General features: G+C 35.6%; 1 protein-coding gene across 3 annotated transcripts in view; it reads right to left on the bottom strand.

The window, feature by feature from the left end:
* Positions 1-1,945: 1,945 nt before the first annotated feature.
* Positions 1,946-24,352, bottom strand: part of LOC124301783 (syndecan) — a 99,887-nt gene continuing 77,480 nt past the window's right edge. The window contains exons 2-5 of one of the 3 annotated variants that reach the window (XM_046757201.1): positions 10,957-11,155; positions 7,562-7,650; positions 6,213-6,378; positions 1,946-5,136 (exon numbers count right to left, since the gene is read on the bottom strand). In XM_046757201.1, coding sequence (XP_046613157.1) covers positions 4,955-5,136; positions 6,213-6,378; positions 7,562-7,650; positions 10,957-11,155 — 636 coding nt within the window. In that variant the 3' untranslated portion in view covers positions 1,946-4,954. Of the gene's footprint in view, positions 5,137-6,212; positions 6,379-7,561; positions 7,651-8,671; positions 8,802-10,956; positions 11,156-24,352 lie in introns of those variants that run through there. The other 2 variants (XM_046757203.1, XM_046757202.1) reach the window with 2 other exon arrangements.

Genomic DNA, 24,352 nt, shown 5'->3' with positions numbered 1-24,352 from the left:
CACCATAGAAACGATACTCACACTTAAAAAATAATATTCTGAGTCGTTATAATTAAATATTACTATTTTATTATTAATGTTGTTACTACTATTTTTATAATAATTATTGTTATGATTTAAAATTATTATTCATTCGTCCACCTGGCCTATAGTCGTCTAATAGACACTTCATAGTTACTATAATATTATCCATTATGGAATATATCTCCTTATAAAATATGATTTCATTAAAATCATGTCACATACAGAACTAGATAGTACCGTTTGAAATTATTTACCTGCATTTGAAAATAAGATAAATGCCCCAGAAGCAATTCGCGATGATTAGTCAAGACTGATTGGAAGAAAATGGACAGCAATATTGAAAATCACGGTTTTAACATGTTGGCGAAATTGTAATTATACATTTTCTACAATCACTCTTAATGAACAGAGTTTAATGTAAATAGTTGTCTAATTTCTGTATGAATATGATAACCTACCAAATAAATAATTGGTGGTGCAAATTTTATTCTCCTATATGTGTGTATCGATTTGGTTTTAGTATTACATGCGAATCTACAAATAATGTTAGCAAAATTACCGACCTTGTCATTTTTATTGGGGACAATTTCTACTTTGCATAGATTCAAAAGACAACATTTAATTCTCCAATTTTTTACTTTCGTTATAAATCTTTTGTATAATGTCTGAGAAAGTACACCTAATCGATTGGAAATTAACAGCGATAAGGGTTAAGGTTGTTATTTATTAAAACTTTACGATATACGTATCGATACGAAGTATTCAACTTGTACTTACTTTCTTACTTTTAAAATTAGAACAAAATGCAAGTTTATCTCTAGCTATTTCATGGGGCATTTATTTGATTTAATTTCAGATGAATAATCAATCACTATCTAACTCTGTTTGATGATTAATTTAAATTATGTTTACATCGTGTAATAATAATCCATGCCTCAATACGGGCAAAATTTTCATAGTCTTTCGATATAATAAAATTAAATTACCCAGAAATCTGGGTAGAGACATGGTAACGGTGTAGAATTTGATGCAAAAATGCTACCTTGATCATTAACTTTAAACATCTTGCAAACGTCGAAATATCATTCGAAATGAAAATATACGAAATGAGAACTTATTTGGTGAATGGTGTTTGTGTATTAGATATTTCTCTGAAAATTCATCTTCACACGAAAATTTTTTCCTACAAGATAAGCTTTACATAAACGCGTCAGTGTCATGTGTCCGTGTAATGTCATGTACGAATATATGGAATATAGAAAAATGCCATTCGAGTATTCATTTGCTTTTGCAATCACTTATAGATTTCCAGCTAAAAAATATTTGAACGATTTTTTATCCAATGAGCACAGGAAGTGTACCAATAAATTTTGCTTTACAACACTGATCTGACCGATATTGCAGTACTTTAAGAAGACAAATAAATGCAGTTACTGAAAAATACGTACATCTCAGTCATTTGGGAGAATTCGTATTATCAAGTTCAGTCGGTTCTGTGATGCTAGAAAAAATATTTTTTTTACAACTTCAGCAACAATAAAATTCGTAGTCGCGAAATATGGTTTCATAGTTCCGACCGTTATCAACGTATACGGCAAATATTTCAAACGAAGATGACTGGTGCGTATTTATTCATTCCCTTCTTTGCATCAATGAATTTTGTTCTTCGTCTATAGAAGCGTACCAAACTTCAAAGCACGAATTTTTCTAATCGATTGAGAAGAGCGTATTTTCTACTGACTACGCGTATCTTCTAATGGACCTGGGAATCAATATTCATTATGATTGAACTCTAGTACGCAATTAGCGTAAATGCGAGAGCTGAGTTTCTGCGAAAATTCAGTCGAATCGGTGAGACAAAGAAGATGTTATATGCTTCAAGGAAAAGAGAGGACGATAGTAAGGAATCTATTACGAGATCTGTTGGAGTATAAAAATTTACTCATAGGAACACACTCGCACGATTTCAAATAGTAGGTTTACAATTAGCTTTTGTCGAGATAGCAATGTTCAATGCGACGAAAAGCTATTTCTAGCATGACATTTTTATTTCGAAACTATGTAGCTGGTTATTAGTAAATTTTCGCTTGATTCAAATATTGTTGATTCGGAATTAAACAAAAAAAAATGTTATATAGGTAACATTATGTTTGCCATTTCTAACATTATTCAGCTATTTATAATTACGCATTATTATTAGTTATTATTATTTATTTATTATTAATTAATTTATTATTATTATTATATTGGACATTTAACAATAAAAAACTGTTGAATTTGAGAATTCTTAAACCATCAATATTTTGGTACCTAGCCAAGTGAATGTAAGCATAATTTTTCACTTGTAAAATAAAGGTAAATAAGATAAAGATGAATTTGTTCTGCTTTCAGTCAACCAAATTAAAATATGTCATTTCGATAACCTCATGAAATTCTGGCTTTGTACCAAATTGCTTTCCTTACGTAATATGGCAGTATCGGCATGATATTTTTTCAGTTCCATATTTTCTAACCGAATGTCAGATTTTTTAAATACGAAACAAAAAAAAAAAAAAAAATTTTTATATTACCACCGAATGAAGAAAAATTCAACACAAGCAAATATCGGTGATCAAGTGTTAACATTAAATATTACACAATAATTATATGTAGATATAAAACGATATCCTACCGATATTGGTAGCCATTGCAGCCGAACTGAGAAGGAAAAATGTGTGTACAAGTTAGTTAGTCCTAAAATCAATAAATAGTTCAGTTACTTGATAAATTTTTAGTAATTAATTACATACAGTAATAATAGTTGTAACATAATTAAAACTTATGGCAACACGTGTTCTTTCCTTGATTATAATTATGTGCGCTGTTAGCTTGTCTAGAGCGTCTTACGGTTGCTTGTTACATATTAATTATCATGAATATTTTAGTCATCGATTGGAAAACATTTCTCATCCAGTTTCGAACACAAAACAATCGTAATTACTTATTTTTATATCGATTGTACTGACCCGTCGGGACATTCACAAATATTTCGAGATATTCTAAACATTCTTCAACGAACATATCGTTCTTTATTTATTTCAGTTGTTGGTTAACTTTATTAGAGGTACGAATGTCAGAAGAGGAGTCGGAAAGTAGATAAGTTTAGTCAGTTGCCATTTTTTCAGCTAGTCTAAGTGGCTCTTCATGTGATTTATTCATTCACATGTTTCTTTTGATGAGATTACATTCCATTGGTCATTACAGTGTTTTCATAGTAATTACTAAAGTATCTTTCACGTTTTCGCTTGTGCGGTAGACACAATTTAAGAAGTATATTTGGTTCTGTTACGCTAAGGTACTATCAACGGTTCAGTTCAGCGTTTTTCACTTCTAAGATTGTATGTCTCATACAGATATTAAAATGTAGGTGACTCTGAACTGCGTCATTGACATTGTTAGTCGCGCATGCGTTTCACTGTTGGACAATAATAATTAAATGCATCTCTCTTTATATATTAATTTCTATATGTGTACTACACGTTTTGCTGTTACTGGTGGTTGGCAAATGTTTTTATAAATCGGGCTACAGCCGAATGCGAATTTAGCTGAATTTTATGACTGATAGCACTTGCATTACGTAACATGACAGCATGAACTGTGACAAAACACATCTTCATTTATCACTGTTAAATTCGCTCACCTTCAATATTTATTATATTGTCTAATGCAATAATTAGTTGTCTAACGATTTAGAATAGATCTTACGGTTAATCTCATGGTCAAAAATAGCTAAGGTATGAGTTGTACAAGATGTACGCCACATAATGTGTAGATTGGTTGATCTTCTTGGGAAACGAATAACGTATGCATTAATTATACACTTTCAACGCGTCTGGGGTAGTTTAAAATTGATCAATTTGTGTCTGGCATGATGGATTTGGAATTGTTAAAACGACAATCAGTATACTTGTACGACATATGTGATTATTTATGTACAAATTATAAAAAAGATTGATACTTAAAAATCTGTTCGTCACCATACGCTGATTAATTTGTTCCTACATCATTGTTTGGCATTGAAAGGCAAACTAATAAAAATTATTTGATACCATAATCATACGAAGAATGCGGTTCAATTGCTCGATACGGAGTATGCATTATGAGAAAATTACATAAAAATATAGGGAACGTAACAAAACCAAATTCTATACATCTTGATTTACAGCAGAATTTGTTCATGCAGCTGACAGTATATAACTGTGATGATTGAAGTATTGTATCTACAGCAAAATACTTGAAACTGAAATATACAAATTCCATTCATTCTCCAATCTGGATTCATATTCAAATAAAATAGAAATATTAACTGCGATTACATACTTTTGGCCATGGTGTTTCGATAGCAAATTGCACAAAAAAATATTATGTATGCCAATTTCTTTAAAGTCATTGCAATACTCATAGTAAAAATTGACCGATCATTTCATAAATATTTGAACAAATAAATTTGGACTCAAATTCGTAACTTTGAACGCTCTTTTCGATGGCTACATACTCTTTTTTAAAGGCATGAAAATCATTTTTACGTGTGAATTCAATATTTGATACTCTTGAAGAAGGAATTCGTATATCGTGTCAAGTCTATTGAACACTGCTTGTACGGGAATGTAGCCATTGCCAAGAGGAATCTATTATTGTTCAAATAGGCGTCAAAAATTTTGGAGTAGTTACATAAATGAAAGAAGATTTCAATTTATAATTGTTTAACTCCATCCCTAACATAAGCGCGCTGTCTCAACGAGCATTGGAATAGTTTGGAACTTCCAATTATGAATTTTTTGTTGATACAGTGTCAAGATTGTTTTACGTACTGACGAGTGTAATTGCCAATTAGTCAGTATCTATCTTGAGGCTGTAAAGTGTATGAATCAGTTTCTAGACAACCAGTGCTCTAAGCATAAAACTCTCGGTTATGGTGTGGTGCTCCTGGTTTTGGATATGCTTGGGCTGCGGGAGATCGACGCGGTTCATCCAGAGCGTAAGATCCTTCGTCCTTCTTACGCATTCTGTATACAATGAACATTACCACTAAGATTGCGCAAAGTAGTCCTACAACTGCGCCTCCGATAACAGCTGTAACAAAGAAAATTCAATCAGAAAATAAGACAATGTCTTCGATACTTGTTACTTTTAGTTTTGTTCTCTTTTGTTTCTTTAATGAATTAAATACTGCAATTTTTTTAATGCAATACTAGCATCTTTTTACAATAAATGCTACTATATCCATACTTCAACTTCTATCATAACTAACTTAGGTGTATTGTCTTTGACGCAATTTGTTCGCACTATGTTCACACCAATTTCGTCATAAGTGGATATTGTTGATCATTTAACGATCAGTAAGTATATGAATATCAAATCACTAACCAGACATTTTATATATCACAGTACAATGCGTCGTTCGACAGGTACAATAGCCTGTGATTCAAGCAACTAAGCACTCTGCACGTCTCGTCTTGAGTGTCATTTAGGCTAGATTAGATAAGTTAGGTAATATCTTACCAAAATAAGTCTGTGATTCTTGCACGCTAAGTAAGTATAGTGTGAGATAGGAGCACTGCTCCTAATCATTAATTACCCTTTAAAGTTGCTGCATTCTTTTATGAGACCATTTCACATTATGCATTGACTGCTTTCCAAGTTTTGATTTCAATAAATAATGTTGCATTTTTAGTACCTCAGGCATTTTCATTCAGACACTGCTGTTTCGTAATTACATTTTCAATTAGTATCTTGTAAGTCCAAAACCCTTCTCCTTATGTCTTTTTCAAGGAAATTTCTAAGGATCGTTGTTAACTATTTTTGATATTAGGATAAACTTGATCTGGGTGTTTTCACCAAATATAGTGCAGTGAAATTATCACACCTTCGGAGTAAAAACAGAAATATTTTACCTCAAAATACTGGCATTTAAAGAATACTCTCCCTAATAACCGTAAGCAGTCACTCAAATACAGAAATATATGATGTATAAAATATAACAAGCAAAGTGATTTTGAAAACTTTTTTCTCGATAACTCTCCTCCGAAGTCTTGCATTCACCAGGTAACGAGCGGTGGGTCAAACAGTTTTTTGTGTTGTAACACATCATACGTGAGAATCTTGATATGAGGAAACCGTAAAAGATGGTAATAATTGCAAAAGCTTACCAGCCAAGACGCCAGGTTGTGCAAAGAAGGAACTTGCACGGTCTTCCTGCTTAGGATTCATGTCAGGGCCGCTACTGTCTCCGGTGTCTTCGTCGTGGTCGTATTCGCCCGCAGGCTCGTTCACATCAACTCCGGTATCTGGTTTGTTTACTGTCTCAATGACAGGCTGAAAGGGGAATAAAATTTAAAGCCTATATTTAGTATTGGTAGCATACGAAAAAAGTGTATAATAAATAGTACGTTTGGGCTAAAGATATGTAAAGTATCTACGTGTAGACACAGGTTATTCAAAGGCTCCAAAATTTGAAATATCTATACTTAAAGAATTGCTGTCATGAATCTGCAGCAAGAGAAAATTTTTACTTCGTCAAGAGTCGGCTATTGATCACTTGTAATGTAATATTTTGGTTTCATACGAAAGTTTTCATTCAATACTCACAGATGCAAGCATAAATCTAACACACTAGACTATTTCAAATTTGTTTTTTAAAATTTTTTGCCAAGATCCAGCCAGAAACGCAGTAAAGCTTCGTCTCCCAGAAAGGCTACGTCGAAGAATAGGTCTGCGAACGAAATCTAAGAGGTGTCGCACAGCGATTTTGTATCTGCCACCGTGATGGAATAATCAATTTAATATCAAACTTCAATACATGAAAATATCTTGACAAGCATGCCTTCTTTGAATGATAGATCTTCGCGAAGCCTGAATAAATGATCAAATTGTTATATTATTGACGATTAACTTATTGAAGATTCATTTCATTTTCTCAACATCAACTCTAATTTGTGGGAAATAGACGAGAGTTATTTCAGATGTTCAGACTTATTAAAAACTCTGTAGGTTGTTCACGACATTGCAAAGACAGGATTAACTTTGATCGAAAAGTATAAGACTGATTCAACAAAAAATGTAGAGACAAAATAATGTAGTTTCCAAATCGTTCAGAATTATCGTATATTACATTCCAATTGCAGTAACATAAATATTCAATAAATTAACTACCATGAAATTTTACATAACTAATTACAGACTATCCAGGTGTTTTTTTTCCTTTAATTATTCAATATGTGACGATTTAATCATTCATTCAGGTGTCATGGAGGAAAAATTAATCAAAGACGATATTATTGCCGAGATATTTCAATATATTATAGTTTGACATTATAATAACTATTTCAGCCAGATGTGGTCTGTCTGAGAGATTGAAACTTACTTTTTATACAGCAAGTACAAAAAAAATTAAAAAAAAAAAACAACAACCTACTACACATACATCTATATCTGCCATGCCTTTACAGAGAAAGTAATGTGCAGCTTTTGAACTCAATTGTCAAGTTGAATAACTCACCTGATTTGTTTTGACGACGGTATCTTCGATGTAAGGGGCCTTTGTTTCAACCTTCTTTGGCACTGTTTCTTTTCTCGGTGGGATGAATGCTGAAATGTATAAATTTTGATACAACACGATATCAATTTTAAAAATTGGCTTGACGATAAGCAACTTTATATGTTGTACCAAAATACTCATGGTATATCTTATGATATTATTAGGTTTATATCGATATGCATAGGCTTCAGAAGAAAATATCGAATTTCTCAGTGCAACAAAGAAAAATCAGCCTACATAAAGTTTTACCCAAAAATTTGCAACGATTTCAATGCACATTACAGCAGTATTTTAATGAAATTTTCATGTTAAGTAAACTAGTCCGCTTGTGTATGTGATTTTTATTACACTTATTCAGACGTGAATATTGCGTAAAAAAATAAGAATTTAGTGATACGTCATTTTACTCCTTATTAATTCTAAGAATACGTACATAATACAAATATGACTAGTTTTTACCGATCGCGTAAAGTGTCACTTACTTTGATATAATCATATAATCAAAGCTTACATATTACTGACGCGAAAAAAATCGACGGTAGTGCAATTTTACGTAGAATACCAAATACAATCATCCAAAGAATTTTTAGTTTTACGCAACAACAACGCCAGAGAATGCATTTATGTACTTAAACTATCAACAACTGTGGGAATACATTTTGTGGTGTTATTGGTGTGTCTAATAAGACATTCTTTGCACGTGGAATTTTGCTGCTCAGTATTTTTCACATCAGTGCGTGAAGTAGGCTTTGATACCAGTAAAAATGAGTGATACTTATCCATTCTTGACAATAATTATAGTGTAATTTCGGTAGAACTTTGCGATTTAAATTTTGGTTGAATGTTGAAAGCTGCGATTTTGTAATTTGAAAAAAATATTGAAACAGTGCAAACTCATTGTCAGTGCCTATACAGTTTAAAAAAGTGCACACACACACTCATTTTGTTACGACTCGATGTCTCTAGATCTGTTGGGTTTAGGCAATTGTAGAACAAAAGTCTCGAAAAACTACGAAAAATTTGTTGGATTACGGCACACAAATTCCTGACAATGAGTAAAAAGATGAATACCAAATCAGGAATTTTCTTTGCACTTTTGCTCCTCCTTTCCGTTAATATCGGTTTCAATTGTGTCTCGTATACTTCAGATTCGCGACACGATCTGATTCCGTATCAGTCCGCTCGCATTCGTCATTAGCCACGTTTTCCTGTCCACGTACTTCTCAGCTGTTGAGTCAACATGTGCGCCGGTCCATGCTGGCTGAGTTATTTCTCGGTATGTAATGAGTCGAACGGAAGACCGTAACGTTTACAGGAAGCATTCCAAGATTGGTAATTAACGTTATAACTTTATAATAACTTTATAAGATCATCGGCTGGATGGTATTTATTTTATAATGCCACTCATTTAGGCGTGAATGCCGAGTACGGAAAAGCGTTGAAATTGTATTTCAATTTACAGTACGTCGCAGTTAAGGATGCTGGTTTGTACAGTCTAGTAAAAAAGTTGGTCGAATAAGAAAACAATGAAATCAGCGTTAGAAAGTTGAACTTGGGCCAATTGAATTTTATTAAAAAGTTTCTTCTTCATGTAAACAAAATTTAGAAAATGCAAATTCAAGTAAATAGTCCAGTCGGGATAGACATAAAAATAGTCTTAAATGGAAATTTGAATGTCTGTCTCGACTGGACTTTATTACATTAAATATGAGGAATTTGACAAAGACCAGTTAAAATTATGTATAAACCGTCCTATTTTTACGGGCCGAGGGATTTTTGTATCATACGCACTTCCGAGCAATATTTCATACCCGGAAGACTTTTCCGGACCTTGTAATAAGTAATTCCGAGTTTAATTATACGCATCACAGCACTATTTTTATGCAAAAGTTACGGCAGGTAAACTATGTTCTAAATTATGAATGACATTCACAGCTCTAATACTTTAACTTTACTGGCATAAATATTTCTTGAGAATAGTGCTATGAAATTTTACTCTTCATTACTTATAAAATTTGGGAAAGTCCTTCAGCTATGGCTATTGTGGCTGCACGAAAATCGCTCGGTCGGTAAAGAGCTTTGCGGCATCTCAAGCTCGACCAAAGCGTGCCATACACATCGTGCCTCGTAACTCGCGGATGGTAAGTCCGTTTGGCAGTGTTCTGCGTAAAAAATGAAGATCATCATATATACCTATATGTGAAATTCCTGTGCCATCCATCTTGACAAAGTCATGATGCAACAAAGCTTGCACATTTACTGATTTAGGATATACATAAATTTCTCCTTGGTTCGGATTGACGCAAAACTTGGAAATCGGGGGTTTCGTAGGTTGCCGATTACGGAGGTCAAGTAAAAAAATTTTTTTTGGAGCTTATCTTTAAATGAATAAATTTTGATTCTGTACATCGAATAATAATCAAAATCTTCATTTATTACTTATAAAGTTTGCTTATGTCTTTTTTCCGTAGATAAATAAGTCTTGAAATTTTTGGTTGATAGCATAAACAGCAGGTAGCAGCACGTTGAAATAAAAAGCAAACCTTATTCAATAAAACTATTTTTTTCGTCTATTAGTTACGTGACAGAAATCAAAATCTGAAATCTAGAACCGAGACTCAAAATTCGTGTTGAGCGATGTTGTGATTCTGAACTAGAAATTCAATATGGTGGATGAAAATACAAGAAGTCAATTTATTTTAATGAAAGTTGATTATGCCCTCGGAGTTTCTGACGTCAGTCATTACGAATCCGAAATCTTAGTTTGTAAATTCGAAATGGCTGATTTTGTATATCTGCTATTTTGAATTTTCTAATTTCGAGTACAAACACGCAATCAACCACCCAAAAAACTTTCGCGTATAATCGAGTTTCATCCAAATCAATTGACTCTTTCCATTTTCGCCTCCTGTACTGGATCCGCTATTTCACGTTCCCAAATTTTTAGTTTAGAATCATATAAATATAGTGACCTTAAAAATACTCAAATGGGCGAGCGAGATTTGCTGCATCATAGTTTCGTCAATCAACCATCATCACAGTGAAAATTGCACTTCAATATGGATCCTCATTTCTTTCAGGGATAACTAAGTCCATGTCGAAATCTAGTATAGCATCTCTTTAAAGGTGAAAGACTATATTTGAAACGTATTTACCTTCGCCTTTAACACCAAGCAAAAATGGACTGCATTTGATACTAAATTTTTATCGTAACGAAGAAAAAATTTGCATATCTTATCCCAAGTCTCGATAAAAATAAGACCTTCAACGTCGAAATGAGACAGAGAAATCGACGCTATTTCTGCTATCTTCAAAGCATATGAGTGGGCTAAAAGGGTTCAAGGCCCATGTCTTACATCTGCCGTCTTCACCATCCTCATCGTCAGGACCAAGCCCACTTCCGGAGGCTTCGAGATCGTCGCGAACTTCACCGCCCCCGCGACCTGATCCTTCGAATTCCCCTTGATCTTCCAAGTAAATGTCGTCGTCTAGGTATGAATTGTACGACACGCTCCCCGCCGACCTTTCTTTGCTGCTCTGCTGTTGTTGATCCTTCTGTACGGGAAAAGAAAAAAAGACAACAATATAGATATCCGAAGGGATCCTTCAGAATGCGCCAGGTATAAAATACCTGTCGGCTAAAATATACTAAGAGAAGATATTATGGATGAACTTTTCTTATTGAGAATTGTTTTCTTTTCTTACGAACAAGGGCCATTTTCTCACGAGTGCTTACATAGCTGTAATTTGTACTATTACGTGGAAAAATGAATGGTCAATAGTTATATTACTACATAAGTCACCACATCTGATGTATTTGTGAGACACAAAAGATGTCATTACCTATAGGGATTGTATGAAAAATATGCATCGGAAAGTTGTTCGTAATAAACTTATATCTTTATTGTTAGATTATATAACCCAAATTTTGGTGACCTGCGAGAAAAAGCAAATAATATTTAAAATATGTCACGCCAGACATTCATGATCCTCGAAACAAAATGTTCACAGGAGCGCAAAAATTACTCGTGCTATAAATTTTTAGGAACCTTTAAAGAATAGCATAGAATGCCAGCACATTAAGTTGAGGAGTGAAAACATTAGCGAATAAAAATTGAATCGTAAAAAATGAATTTTGGAAGTCGATTAATGTGAATACAGCGTGAATTACACGCGAAATAATAACCGTGAAATCTGGCTTCCGAGGGTTCAATGGGTTACTGAATTCAAATTTGGTCGTGAAATTCTGAAATTCGAAATCGTGAATCCAATTCTAAGTTATGATAGCAAGGCTTTTACAGTATCGCCGAATTACACGCCACTTAATTAGAACTCGCATGTGGATTAAAACCCCTCAAGAATTGTTATTCAAGTTAAATTATCTTGTTAATGGCTAGCAATAAAGTGATGAAACTGGTAATCACAATACTATAAATATTCTGATGAATTGTAAATCCGACTGACTGCATCATGTATATGACATTCGTTAAATAAAAAGAAAAGGTTATCTTATTATCGATGATACCGCAAAACAGAAGCATTTGTATCGGTGAGGGTCAAGGTAAAAATAAGTCGTGAACTCATTCAAGAAGCGATCAATTCTCGGTATATAACCACCGCATATATCAGTCAAGCAAGACGACTGCGATAACTGTCGCAACATAAAACAGGTTTCCATCTTTGTTAAAAGAACCCTTCTTTGGACGTATAAACAAATTACGCTCACCAAAGTTTTTCGGTACACGATGAGCATAATTATATCGCAACAATGTTTCTGCAACATAATAACATATTATTTCATACTTGTATAACTTATCAATATTTAAGTATAATTCACATTGAATATTTCATCAGTCCGTGGCATTATTCGGAAGAATTTCGAGATTACAAAATTTTTCCTAATGAAAGGTCCCGGGGAGAAGAGATCCGTTGCGCTATATATAAACTTTTTGTTAATTTGTTCAGCAAACGGCTTCGAGTCACCGACAGAAGCTATGTAATTTGGATTAATGTTCTCCATTTCTTCGACTTACATTATCATAGTGGCAAAAAAGGGTCTCGGACAAACGAGCGTCGCAGACTCTGATGGCCTTCGTGTCTGATAGGATAAAGTCGAGGACATTCGGCTGTTCAAGCGTGAGGATTCGAGTACACCCAAGTTTCTTTCTAAACTTCGACCGTAATGATTTACGAGTATCTACTTAATTAAAGTCGAAAACATCGTTGCAAAAATCATCTTGCGAATTATAGACTAGCTAGCATTGCACCGGACTTCAAGTGAAACTAAATGCATACAGCGAAAGGACTGTAAAGCAAATAAATGATCGTAGATTACTACCTGTTATTCGAAAATCGAATTAGTAGTGAAGTAGTGGTGAGACTGGATTCACAACTGCACAGAAACGGTTTTTGCCAGTATAAACTCGACCCTAACGATAAGTACCAACCGTGGCTGACCAGGGTTCACCGGAGGTCAAGTGGTCTGGGTGCTTTAATTACGATCGTGGCGCCGTTAGACTCGTGACCGAGTTCGGTCCGAGCGCAAGTTTGTTGATTTGTTTGAATTGTATTTTTAGTCTTCGAAACAAGGGGCGCGAGTCAGGGTGTGTCACATGTGGGTTTGTGGTGAACGAGGGCAAACAGGGCCTACAACGATCTTGTGAGCCTTGGCATTTGTCTTCGCACATGGCAGCGAAGACATTCGTACACTGAGAGAAATTTTTATTTCCGGTTACCGCTCAGTCCTTGACTATTTTCATTTTTTACCACAATCGAAAAGTATAGTTCTAGGTACAAAATAAAAAATTAGTTCTCTAGCTGTTACCGGAAAGTCTAGCATCCGTTGCTATTCTTTCTCATTACGATCACTGTTGCTATATTTTCTAGTAATTGTTGCGAAAATTTAATGCTTGTGCAACAATAAATTGACGTTAAAGCCTTGTTTAACTAAAAAAGTAGAGTAAACCTCACAAACTGATTTCGCGTTGCAATTACCAAAAAAGGATCGACAATAGCGCAAAATGGTTACGCGTACCTCGTTTTTCGTAATTCCAACAATATTCAAACAGTTTTTTTTAACGATACCTATTTTACTGAATTTTTCTAGTTACTGTAACAAATGAAATTTTCCTCAGTGTATAAAATTCAGAAGCTAAAGTCGCCTAGACTGATATCGCATTGCAGAAAATTTGGTAGGAAGATTGAATTGTGGAAGTTCTTTTTCTAGAAAGCTGATTGCTGAATGAAAACGAGCAGTTGATTGTTCTTCTTTCCGTTGATGATCATGATTTTTGAGAATAACTGGGAAGATATTACACAAATCATATAATACGAGTAATTTCATCCACGCAACGCGACGTTAGATATTTTGGTAATAGCAGTAGGCGTCTCTTCCCGGTTTAACACAGCATTTTTTGGCATCCAGCAGTCTTAATTTTGTGCATGAACCATTGCGAGAACAACCTAGTTTAAATTTTCGTTTTCGAGTAACGAAGGAAACTGTAATGAAGATATTAAGGCTCCAAGTAATTGTGATTGTTTCTTTTCGAGTCAGTTCACGACTCTGTGGTTAGGGCAGACGAGTCCTGTATGAGTAACATTCCGTTTCCCTCTTTCGTTACTACAGTCTTCTTTTTGTATCACTAGACTAAACTTCTTGAACCGCAGGCTGCCTGTGGGGACTCGTGTTGATAGAAGGATCTGGGGATCAGTGGTATACTGACTTTGACCTTTCCGAACATCAGGGGTTTCGTTATTAGTTTTACTGAAAATATATCATGTATTTTTAAAACTTTCAAGCTCTACCAACGGTGTTGGATCCTAACAAAGCGTTCTTCTCGGTATCGGTATGGCTGAACCTTTGACTTGCATGACTTGTGTATTTATTAAATAATCACCTTATTTATAGCTTTTGTTTTTACTAAGGAATTATCTCTCATGTTATTGGAACGCCATTACTGTAACCATTGAAGAGATAAACCAAGACAAGAACATCGGATGATGATAATGACGTGTGAAAAAGAATCTTATACGTCTACAAACAACTTGGCACCAAAAGCAATGATTTTTTGTACAAGTGGGTATCCGAACCAGGTACATAGTGCAAGCTCTACCTTTTCTTGAAGTCGGCAAAGATAAGTCGTAGGAATATGCATATGCAGTAAGTGCAAAATCAAATTTGATTTCATTGATTTGTCACTATTGCAAATCGATTTCTTCTATTGTTGTCAATAATGTGGGTATAAAGACCAGTGTCACACAGTACGCGTTTACGATGAAAGCTTCAGAATCAACGTCAGCCGATATGAATTTGAAGTTCAATTTTAGGTTTGTACCGCAATTTCTGAAAATATTTATTTTGCAGCTGACGCAGACTCGATCAGTGAGATACGAATATCTTTTTAGATATGCCTGAATAGACCAAAAAAGTATAAGCTTCGGTTTCCTATCAGCTGGCGGTGAGGTCGAGTATTTCACGGAGGCGCACGGTGTAAAATCACGAGGATCGATTTAATCTTCGTATAAGCTGTAAGAAGAGTAAGCGGCTTTGGTGGGTGCGCGATGGGTTTTATTTGGTTTCTATAAACGACTTGAATCGTGACTCTATAGCTATACTCTCTCTCTCTTTTGGGCTTTCCTGCGTCGTGCCTTTAAAGTAATTCAATTTACCGCAGGATCGTATCGCTGGGTGCCGAGAGAAGGAGTCACGAACTTTTGTCGTGAGAGCGAGGAATCGGTGAAAGAGTCAACGTGTTGAAGGGGTCAGAAATTTTACGCGAAATCGATCTTCCCGAACAAAGAAAAAAGCACTTGAGCGTTACGCGAGTGTGCTAAAATTTTTGTAAACGACGGTGTAATAAATTCTTACAGACACATCCGGAGACTGATGTTTATTATCTGGGGGCAACAATAGAACCAGTCTTGTGAGATTCAGTCTTGTTAAATTAAGAATAGCTATAGAATAAGTATATACCTGTACATACTCACAGAGAAAAATTTCATTTGATACAGTAAGTAGAAAAATTGAGTAAAACCGGTATCGTTAAAAAAACTGTTTGAATATTGTTGGAATTACGAAATACGAGGTACGCCTAACCATTTTGCGCTATTGTCGATCCTTTTTTGGTAATTGCAACGCAAAATCAGTTTGTTCGTTTTACTCTGCCTTTTTAGTTAAACAAGACTTTAACGTAAATTTGTTGTTGCTCAAGAATAAAATTTTCGCAACAGTTCGCAAGAAAATATAGCAACAGTGATCGTAATGAGAAATAATAGCAACGGATGCTAGACATTCTGGTAACAACTAGAAAATTAATTTTCATTTTGTACCTAGAATTATATTTTTAGATTGTTGTAAAAAATATATATAGTTCAGGACCGAGCGGTCATCAGAACTAAAAATTTCTCTCAATACTATTATGGTTGCTATCATGAATCGATTTATAAAGAAATCACATGCCGCAAAAATCCTTTTGAATGAAAAAAACATGTGACTCGTAAAAGATGCGAGGTTGTCATTAACTGAGGATAGAGGAGACTGGTGTCGGTTGAAACAACGCTAATAGCTCAAAAAGTAATAGAGATAGCGCGGGGCGGGGGGGTAAGGAGGGAAAGAAGCGGCTTTCGTGTTGGAACATGCTCGTTTAATGTGATTTCGTGTACAAAAGTAAGTATTTTTCTCGCTGCTATGTCAGTTACGATTGTTTTGATTCTGATTGTTGAAATTATAGTTGATAACAGTGATTTTTCAGAAAATGTTTCAACCGATCCCGATTAGGTTTCACCTAATCCAGTAAGCGAGGAAAGATTGTAAATAATTGGAAACGATAGAAAGTTTAAATCTGGCTTATCTGTTTTTCTGATCCTACAATTACAATTGAAAATAACAGCATGAATGACTAGTTGAATATACTTCTTCGCGCATTAATAAATGGCTGGAAGGAATCAAATTTACAGCGATTGACTTACTTGCCCTGAAAAAAATTCTACAGAAAATCGCTGCGGTATTGAAATAGAAACGAATGAATAAAAATTGAATGACTCTACCTAAGAAACTTTATTCCAAACGAATTTAACCTCGTGCAAAAGAATCGATTAGGAATATATGGCGATAGAATTGTGTATTAACGATTGGATCGAATTAAAATTCATGTTATGATTGAAAAATCATACTTTTATACAGGTGACGCAAATGGGTGTAAGTTTCTACTATAAATGTTCCACATTTGACTTTCTGCTCTCTTTTCGAAAGCAAGCTTACTGCATCTGAAAATGAGAAACGAACAAACACGACACGTCTGACAATGAGATCCTTCGGTATTGGCATAAAAAAAAATTATTAGAGGTGTAGTGATTTGAAGGCGACTGTTTCAAGAAAGTCGGAATTAAGTTTAACGCCGATAGCTCTTATAATTATTGTTAGTCTGAGAAAAAGGTAACGAAGGTTGTCAAAAAATTTGATTATAATTTACGGAATATAATAATTAGATCATGAAAATAATCATAATAACAACAACAACAACAGCAACAACAATTCGAACTAATTACCGCGTATCGAGTCGAGCTAATTGATAATAGCGTGAGCTAGTATATCATCGATGTATTATATATATCACGTCTTCTCAGATTAGGAACCCTTACAATATTCGTAGATTTTCGTAACTTGTAATGCTTCGGCGCAAAGCCCGCTGTGGCGTAAGTAAAATAAATTTAGAAAATTAGAAGTAAAGCTTTCGGAACGTGACAGCAGCTGTACGAGCCATCCGTCAAAACAACGAGGGAATAAATTTGAAGAGCAGTAAAATTGAGAGTAGTCAAGCAGTTCTATTCTCCGTCGGTCGGTAGTAGAATTGGGCGGTTGCCGTGAGACGAGAAGATGTTCAACGATTGCGCACAATCGGTGGTTGTCACATAGCAACAAGCTGTCGATAAAGCTGTCAGCAAGTCAAAACTGACCAAAATTGCCTCTCGTAGATAAATTACATCGTTAGCTGTTTGTGACTTGGGTGTTTAGGCAGCGAGTCTAGGGTGTGTGATATATGTTTAAATTTACACAAGCGTAGGCGGCTGTAACCCAACAGCTTTGCTTCACGCTGCAAGCTGCGAGCTGCTGATTTCTCGAAAAGGAAACACGGGGAACCAGGGAGGAAGCTGGACGGAAAGGTCGGTGAAATATTCATGCGAGTTAAAAAATTGAAGAGCTTGCAAGGGCGGCTGACTTTGCTCGCGGGCGAATTTCAGGTGTCGCAAATAAGTTACAGGCTGAGTCTCCGACGCGTGTCTAGGAGAAGGCGACATGCAGGACAGGCTGTATCTACTTACAACTTAGCTAAGATGCTTTTGTGGGTGACCTAGTGCCTTGGTGTCGAAGGAGGGAGGATTCGGATGGTCTACCATCGCTTTAGGCCGGGTTCTGACTGCGCCGCTCTAGTACGAAGACGTGCCGCAAAGCGGCGCGGACAGCCGGCAGCAAGTCTGGTAGCGAACAACCCTCGGCAACCCCCAGCCAAAGCCAATGGCGTAGGTATTCGGGGATATTTGAAACGGGGGTGAAAAAGCTCGGTCGGTGAAAAGGCTGTCTTACGGCCTTGCATGATCGATACGGCGTTTTCAAATTTTGGGTCAGGCAATTTCGTGTCGCGGGAGGAATACACGGAGAAAAATTCAGTAAAACAGGTATCGTTGAAAAAACTGTTTCAATGTTGTTGGGATTACGAAAAACGAGGTGCGCTTAACCATTTTGCGCTATTGTCGATCCGTTTTTTGGTAATTGCAACGCGAAATCAGTTTGTGAGGTTTACTATACTTTTTTAGTTAAATAAGGCGACAACGTCAATTTATTGTTGCACGAGCATTAAATTTTCGCAACAGACACAAGAAAATACGGTAACAGCGATCGTGACGAGAAAGAATAGCAACGGATACTAGACTTTCTGGTAACAGCTACGAAATTAATGTTCATTTTGGAACTAGAACAATATTTTTCGATTTTGGTAAAAAAATGTAAATAGTTAAGGACTGAGCTGTAATCGGAACTAAAAATTTCTCTCAGTGTATGAGGCGTATCGAGTTTTAGAGATAGTTATTGCCATGTTTCTGATTATAGTTTCATTCTCTCGAAACGGTTCGCAAAGTGGGTTTTTTCAATTTTATTCAGTCAAAGATCGTATGACGCATTTCTGAAATGAATTTTCATGAATAAATGTCACTCTTACACGTACAGAACTTGACTTATAAAGAATAACAATTGAATCTGACTCTGAAATTCTTATTTTACGGTCGAATACTTCGAACGTACGAAATTGAATACTTTTATTTATAAAAGCCTAGTTGCAATTTGGGAGGATATATTTTTGGTCTCGTGAATTGAAAGAGTTCCGATTACTCTACTATACGGAAATGAAGAAATAATAATTGTCACAGCAGTTATTGGACATAAGTATTTTTATCAAATCTAATACGAGAAAAGTAATGAAATTCAAACGGTTTGCTATAATGTACGAATCTGAATATGGAAGGATTCTTCATATCGGATTTAAAGCGAGGATTTACGATTCACGTAGGTACTCAACGCTTATGAATATATTTTTCAGCCTACTGCTCAACTTTGCAAGTTTTATGACCCCGATGGAAATTCCCGGTAACTGATGTGAGCTATGACGTGATTTGTGGAACGCCGATTTCCCTTTTTCACGGTATAATACAAGATAAAGATTTTACGCCGAAAGAAATATGACTAGAGAATTTATGTCAAGCAATTTTTCAACAGCGAAAATAACGATCGTTATCGTTATAACCAAAGCCACTAATATTATCGTTGCAATATAATACAAACGCGCTCTAATCTGTCGTACATAATTTACCTTGTACATTCGTTGTTACGTATACTGGAATTATTGTTCCTATACGTATGCGTTATACCACCATTCTGTGCCACGATGCGCCTCAATTAATCATTGGCATAGCATTGTCCGTGGTGTTTAATCGACGATGATTCAACCAAAAATTTCAAGGCATTCGTTAGCTGCTATTAACCATCTTGGTGTCGCTGTAACGATCCCTTTTACGTAACATCATCACGGTCGATCAACAATATTTATTGGTAATTCGTTTGTAAGTTCAAAATGTGCGTTGGATTTTTCACTCAGCTTATATATACGGTCGCACAAGCACGACAGGACGTTTTACGGTAAGAAAACATCCAATTGGAGTGTCATTAGGATTTAAGGTGTACCTATTATTAAGGTATACTTATCGGGAGTTTACGTATTTGAATCGTCGCCATTCACAATTCCGCCCGCTATGTTTTACGTTATTCCACATTCTCACGTGGCGATTTTTCAGATGCAGGACTCCGTCTTACAGTATTTCGAGTTTTTGGTTTGCTGCAAACATTCCCTCATTCAATCCAACACAATTCAAAAAACACTGAGATAACGATGACAACTTATGGCACATTTGTTGAAAATTTACACGAATCGTGAAAATAGTATATGTATAGTGTAACAAGGAGGCAAACTCGCGTCTTTTAGTGGCGAGCGTAAGTTTGAAATATAAGTCGTAGGTGAGCACGCCTACGAGCCAAAGACTAACAATCAATTTTCAGTCGTAGAAATAGGTATCGTGTGTACGAAAAGCACGGACGAAAAAACGCGTAAAACATGCTCGCGTTACATAAAAATACTTTTACTTTTTTTTAAGTTTAATAAACGAACCAAAATGAATTTTGTCTTAAACTCATCAGAAACACTATTTCAAAGATGTGTAAAAAATATCGTGTTAGAATTGGCCGTTGTAGACAACTGTGGTACAATTTTAATCGCCAAGCGTTGGATTGACACCAAATTACAGTCTACAGAAGTCTTCCACACAAAAATTTTTGCATATAATGTATTATCCTGTCTCATTTTAGGAATATACCGTGTTCTTGCACCCAAAGAAAACCAACCGAGTGTTTGTTTGAAACGTTGAAGTTTATTGACATAACTACATTGTAACAATCAACAATTCTAAAATTCGTGCGAACCCGAATTGAAGACAAATAAAATAACATACGTGCGGTTTGCGTGTAAATACCTCTACCGATTTTGTAACAATTCGATGAAACGCGATCCACGCATTCTTACGGATTAAAGTTAACGCATAGATGACGCAGTTCTATGCAGGCCCGAGGATATGTAATTCAAAGATAATTAGAACGCTTCGCAGGGCTCATTTCCGTGACAAATTCATCATTCAATTATTATTCAAACAGGGGTGGCAAAACGCGTCCTCCGTATCCTGCGGTCGAATTTGCAGTTGATGTAGCATGATGTATTCCCCAGGCGTGTTATAATAGCAGTTCGTTCCCATAAAATGCCCACGAGGTTTCAGCAAGATAGAACAATTACCGGACCGCAGTTAGACAGCAATGTTTCCGATCCGCATGCCGCAGCTTGGACTGGTGATAAATTGTTCAGGGTTTTCGACCCAACACTACAGCTGTTGTTGCCTTCATGCAACAGAAGGCAGCGTTGACAACAATCTTCGTTGAAGGAAATATTTAAAGCGATATGTATTTTTTACCTAAAAGAGAAAGACAAGACGTAATAGCGCAAATTTTATATTCCTAAACCGGCACTCACGATTTTATGTCGCAACGATGTGTTAGGAAAAGAATATTCGAACAAGGTTTGCTAGAACGAAGCATATTTCGCTCCGTCTGTAACCTCGATTTCATCAACAAGACGGGGATTTAATATTGGACGAGTCGGGGTCGTCGAAAGGAGGAAATGAACTTGCTAAATACTATCGATTAGCGAGACGAAATATTGATAATTCCGTCAACGGTATGAAACGTGCAATAAAGGGGGGATCCTTAACAACGAATGATTTTACGGATAAGCCTTAATCCTGTCGCGAAGACGTGGAGAAAATGATAAAGCCTATCTGCGAAGAATGGGACAGGGATGAGTTGCTAAAACGGTGTTCACAAGTCATGGATATAACTTCAAACAAAATTTCCAGAGAAGATAAAACTTCGAGAAGATGCGAATATTTGTATCTTAAAAGTGATTCGATAAATTTGAAAAAAAAAGAAGTAAGTTGGAGACTTTACAGATGTTATGATCACTTAAAAAAGTTTAAAGAAATTGAATTGCACGGAATACCCCATAAATAAGCAGATACTTCGCTAATACCATTTTCAACGATGGAACAACGAGTCTCGTACAAAAATTTGGTCTGCATCCGACCTGAAAATTGGGCTAAACGTACAGGAGTATTGAGAGTCAATCCAATTGCGTTGAACGGTCGTCACGAAATCTCGCTGAATTTTTTAGTTGGAATACAATTATTTCATTCACAATCAGCGGAGACAAACGGATATGAATAGTGACGTATTCGTGTGCATGTAACGAAATGTGGTGTTCAGGTGTCAAATCGAATGAAGCAGGAAGTCGTACTGTACACGGTATGTACAGCACATACATGCCTGACACTTCCTTCTCCCACCCACATACATGGGTCAGCGTCCGACGGGTCAGTCTGTGAAAAGACTGAATTGACACACGTCTTGCTTTATCCTTCACTATATCATAACGAAATCATGTTTAGTTGTTACACGATCGACCTTACGTACCGTCGTTCATGGTCTATTTTCCTTTTAAGTAAACGCAAATTCCAATTGTAGTGTAGCTCGTTAAAATATACTTATGTATAGTTTAATTATTATTTACAGGTTATTTTTCGGAGCCATAAGTTGAATTGGATTTTACAATAAGGTGTTTGAAGTAAAATTGTAGGATTTTTTTTAAAGATCAGTTCGCATTCGATATGCATTTTATATTGCATTATAATTATGAGCAAGTGGAGAAAGAATTTTCTGGAATTATCGAATGGGTTTAGTTATAAAGAAATCTTTCGCCTCCGGAAGAATCTGAATTCCAAAGAATTTGGCTGAACGAATCAAATAAAACCTGTTCAACGTAAACGTTCCAGTTAAAAATAATTTTCAATGTTGATATTACGCAATCGAAGATATCGTCGCTGGTTTGCTATGAAATGTATATGTATAATTGAAATATGTAACAATGAAATGCTTCGGTATAAATAAAACTTGGTTAGTAACGAGTGCAAAGAAGTTTATTTCTAATCTGTATTGTCGATGAAAATAAAGCAAACGATTCCAGATTCTGAAAAGGATTCTTGTTCATAAAATCTGGAATTTTCTGGGAATTCCAAATTGCTTAGCGAATGGAATTCACAGGACAAAATAAGCCTTTCAAAGTTATAATTTAACAAATGTGAGAAATATTCGAATTTGAAGACTTTATAAATAAAATCGATTTGTATTTGTAACGATTTTATAACGGCGAACCAATATTCGACGTTACAATAAAAGAACGATATTTGATAAGGTGGAATGTTAAAATATTAGGCATAAAACTCTGTGTCACGTATCATTCAGGCCACATCTCATCCTGTGTTATGCCAAGATGAGAAATCGAGTAAACAAACATTAGCCAGATTTTTATTGCCAAATAATAATAGAAGTATAAAAATTGGCCCACTCCTTTATTTTACACATTTGAATATTTCTATGGGTCGTACCTTGCCGTTCGTAATTTCAACAGGTAAGGTTGATGAAAAAAACGGAGAACAAAATTATCCCTCCGTCTATACACCGGGTCTTTCAAGGAACAGACGTTTTCTGAATATCAATTTTTATCAACAATACTTCAAAACTTTTGTGTCTGCCAACTTTCGGATAATGTAGTAGACACTTTGAGAAGAAACCCTGATTTTTCCGATTTATTGAAAGTTTAAAAGTCTTCGAAAAAGCGTACGGACTAAAGGTATAAAAAATAAATGTACACACGTAGGGTTAATATTACTATAGTAATAATAACGAGTTTTGTTAAATACACCGATATCATAGCGAATAGTTAGTTGCAGCGTCAATTAGGAAAGGCGTTGAACTCCGATTTTACGGGGTTACGTTCTGCGATATTAGAATCAACCATTTTTTTTTTTTTTTTGGCTTTAACATGCTTTAGATTTTTAAAAATTTTCAAATAGAAAATTCAAAGCCACATCTCAGAAAGGTCGATTTAAAAAGTTGTTGAAAAATAGAGATTTCCTTTCCGATAAGTGTTTCTACATCTTCGGAGCAGATTTGCAACGCGACCTTCCAATCTTGATCGAGACTTTGTGAAATGCCGCGAATCGAACGCGACGGTCAAGTATAAATTAACGACTTCCGGCGGCTGATAGCCACCATGAAAAATCTGATCATGTCTCGGATTGACTTCTAGGATCGCGTAATAGAGATTTTGCCGGCTGTCGACTGTCTGGAAACAAAATTAGACACTAACGTCATTAGGAACACTAGGCGTGGCTAACCGGAGGATGGAATCACGGCCTAACCTAACTCAACTCGAGTTAAGCCAACCAAACTGACTTTATTATCATCTTAGGAGCGGCACACGTTGCTTTGTAGTACGGAACCGGATCTCGAGCAGCGCCTCGCTGAATCTTACAGAATTTCGCTAAGTAATTCGCCCAGCTCATGGATAAGGGTCACATTACAGTGGGAAATTCGCTGGAAAATTGGCCTCTCAAGGAATCCAGCAGAGGTTGATATGACCTTTCCCGCACCGCGGCTATTAACAGTTTCCTCTTCTCGCTCTGGAAATAGACTGCGATATTATACTTCGTCGCGGATCTTCTAAATGTCTCTGTAACGTGACAAAACGGCAATATTTCGCCGTGGGC

The sequence above is a fragment of the Neodiprion virginianus genome, chromosome 4 (assembly GCF_021901495.1).
Source record: "Neodiprion virginianus isolate iyNeoVirg1 chromosome 4, iyNeoVirg1.1, whole genome shotgun sequence".
NCBI lineage: Eukaryota > Metazoa > Arthropoda > Insecta > Hymenoptera > Diprionidae > Neodiprion > Neodiprion virginianus.
Note: the sequence above shows the minus strand (reverse complement) of the source record. Positions and strands in the feature narration are given on the sequence as shown.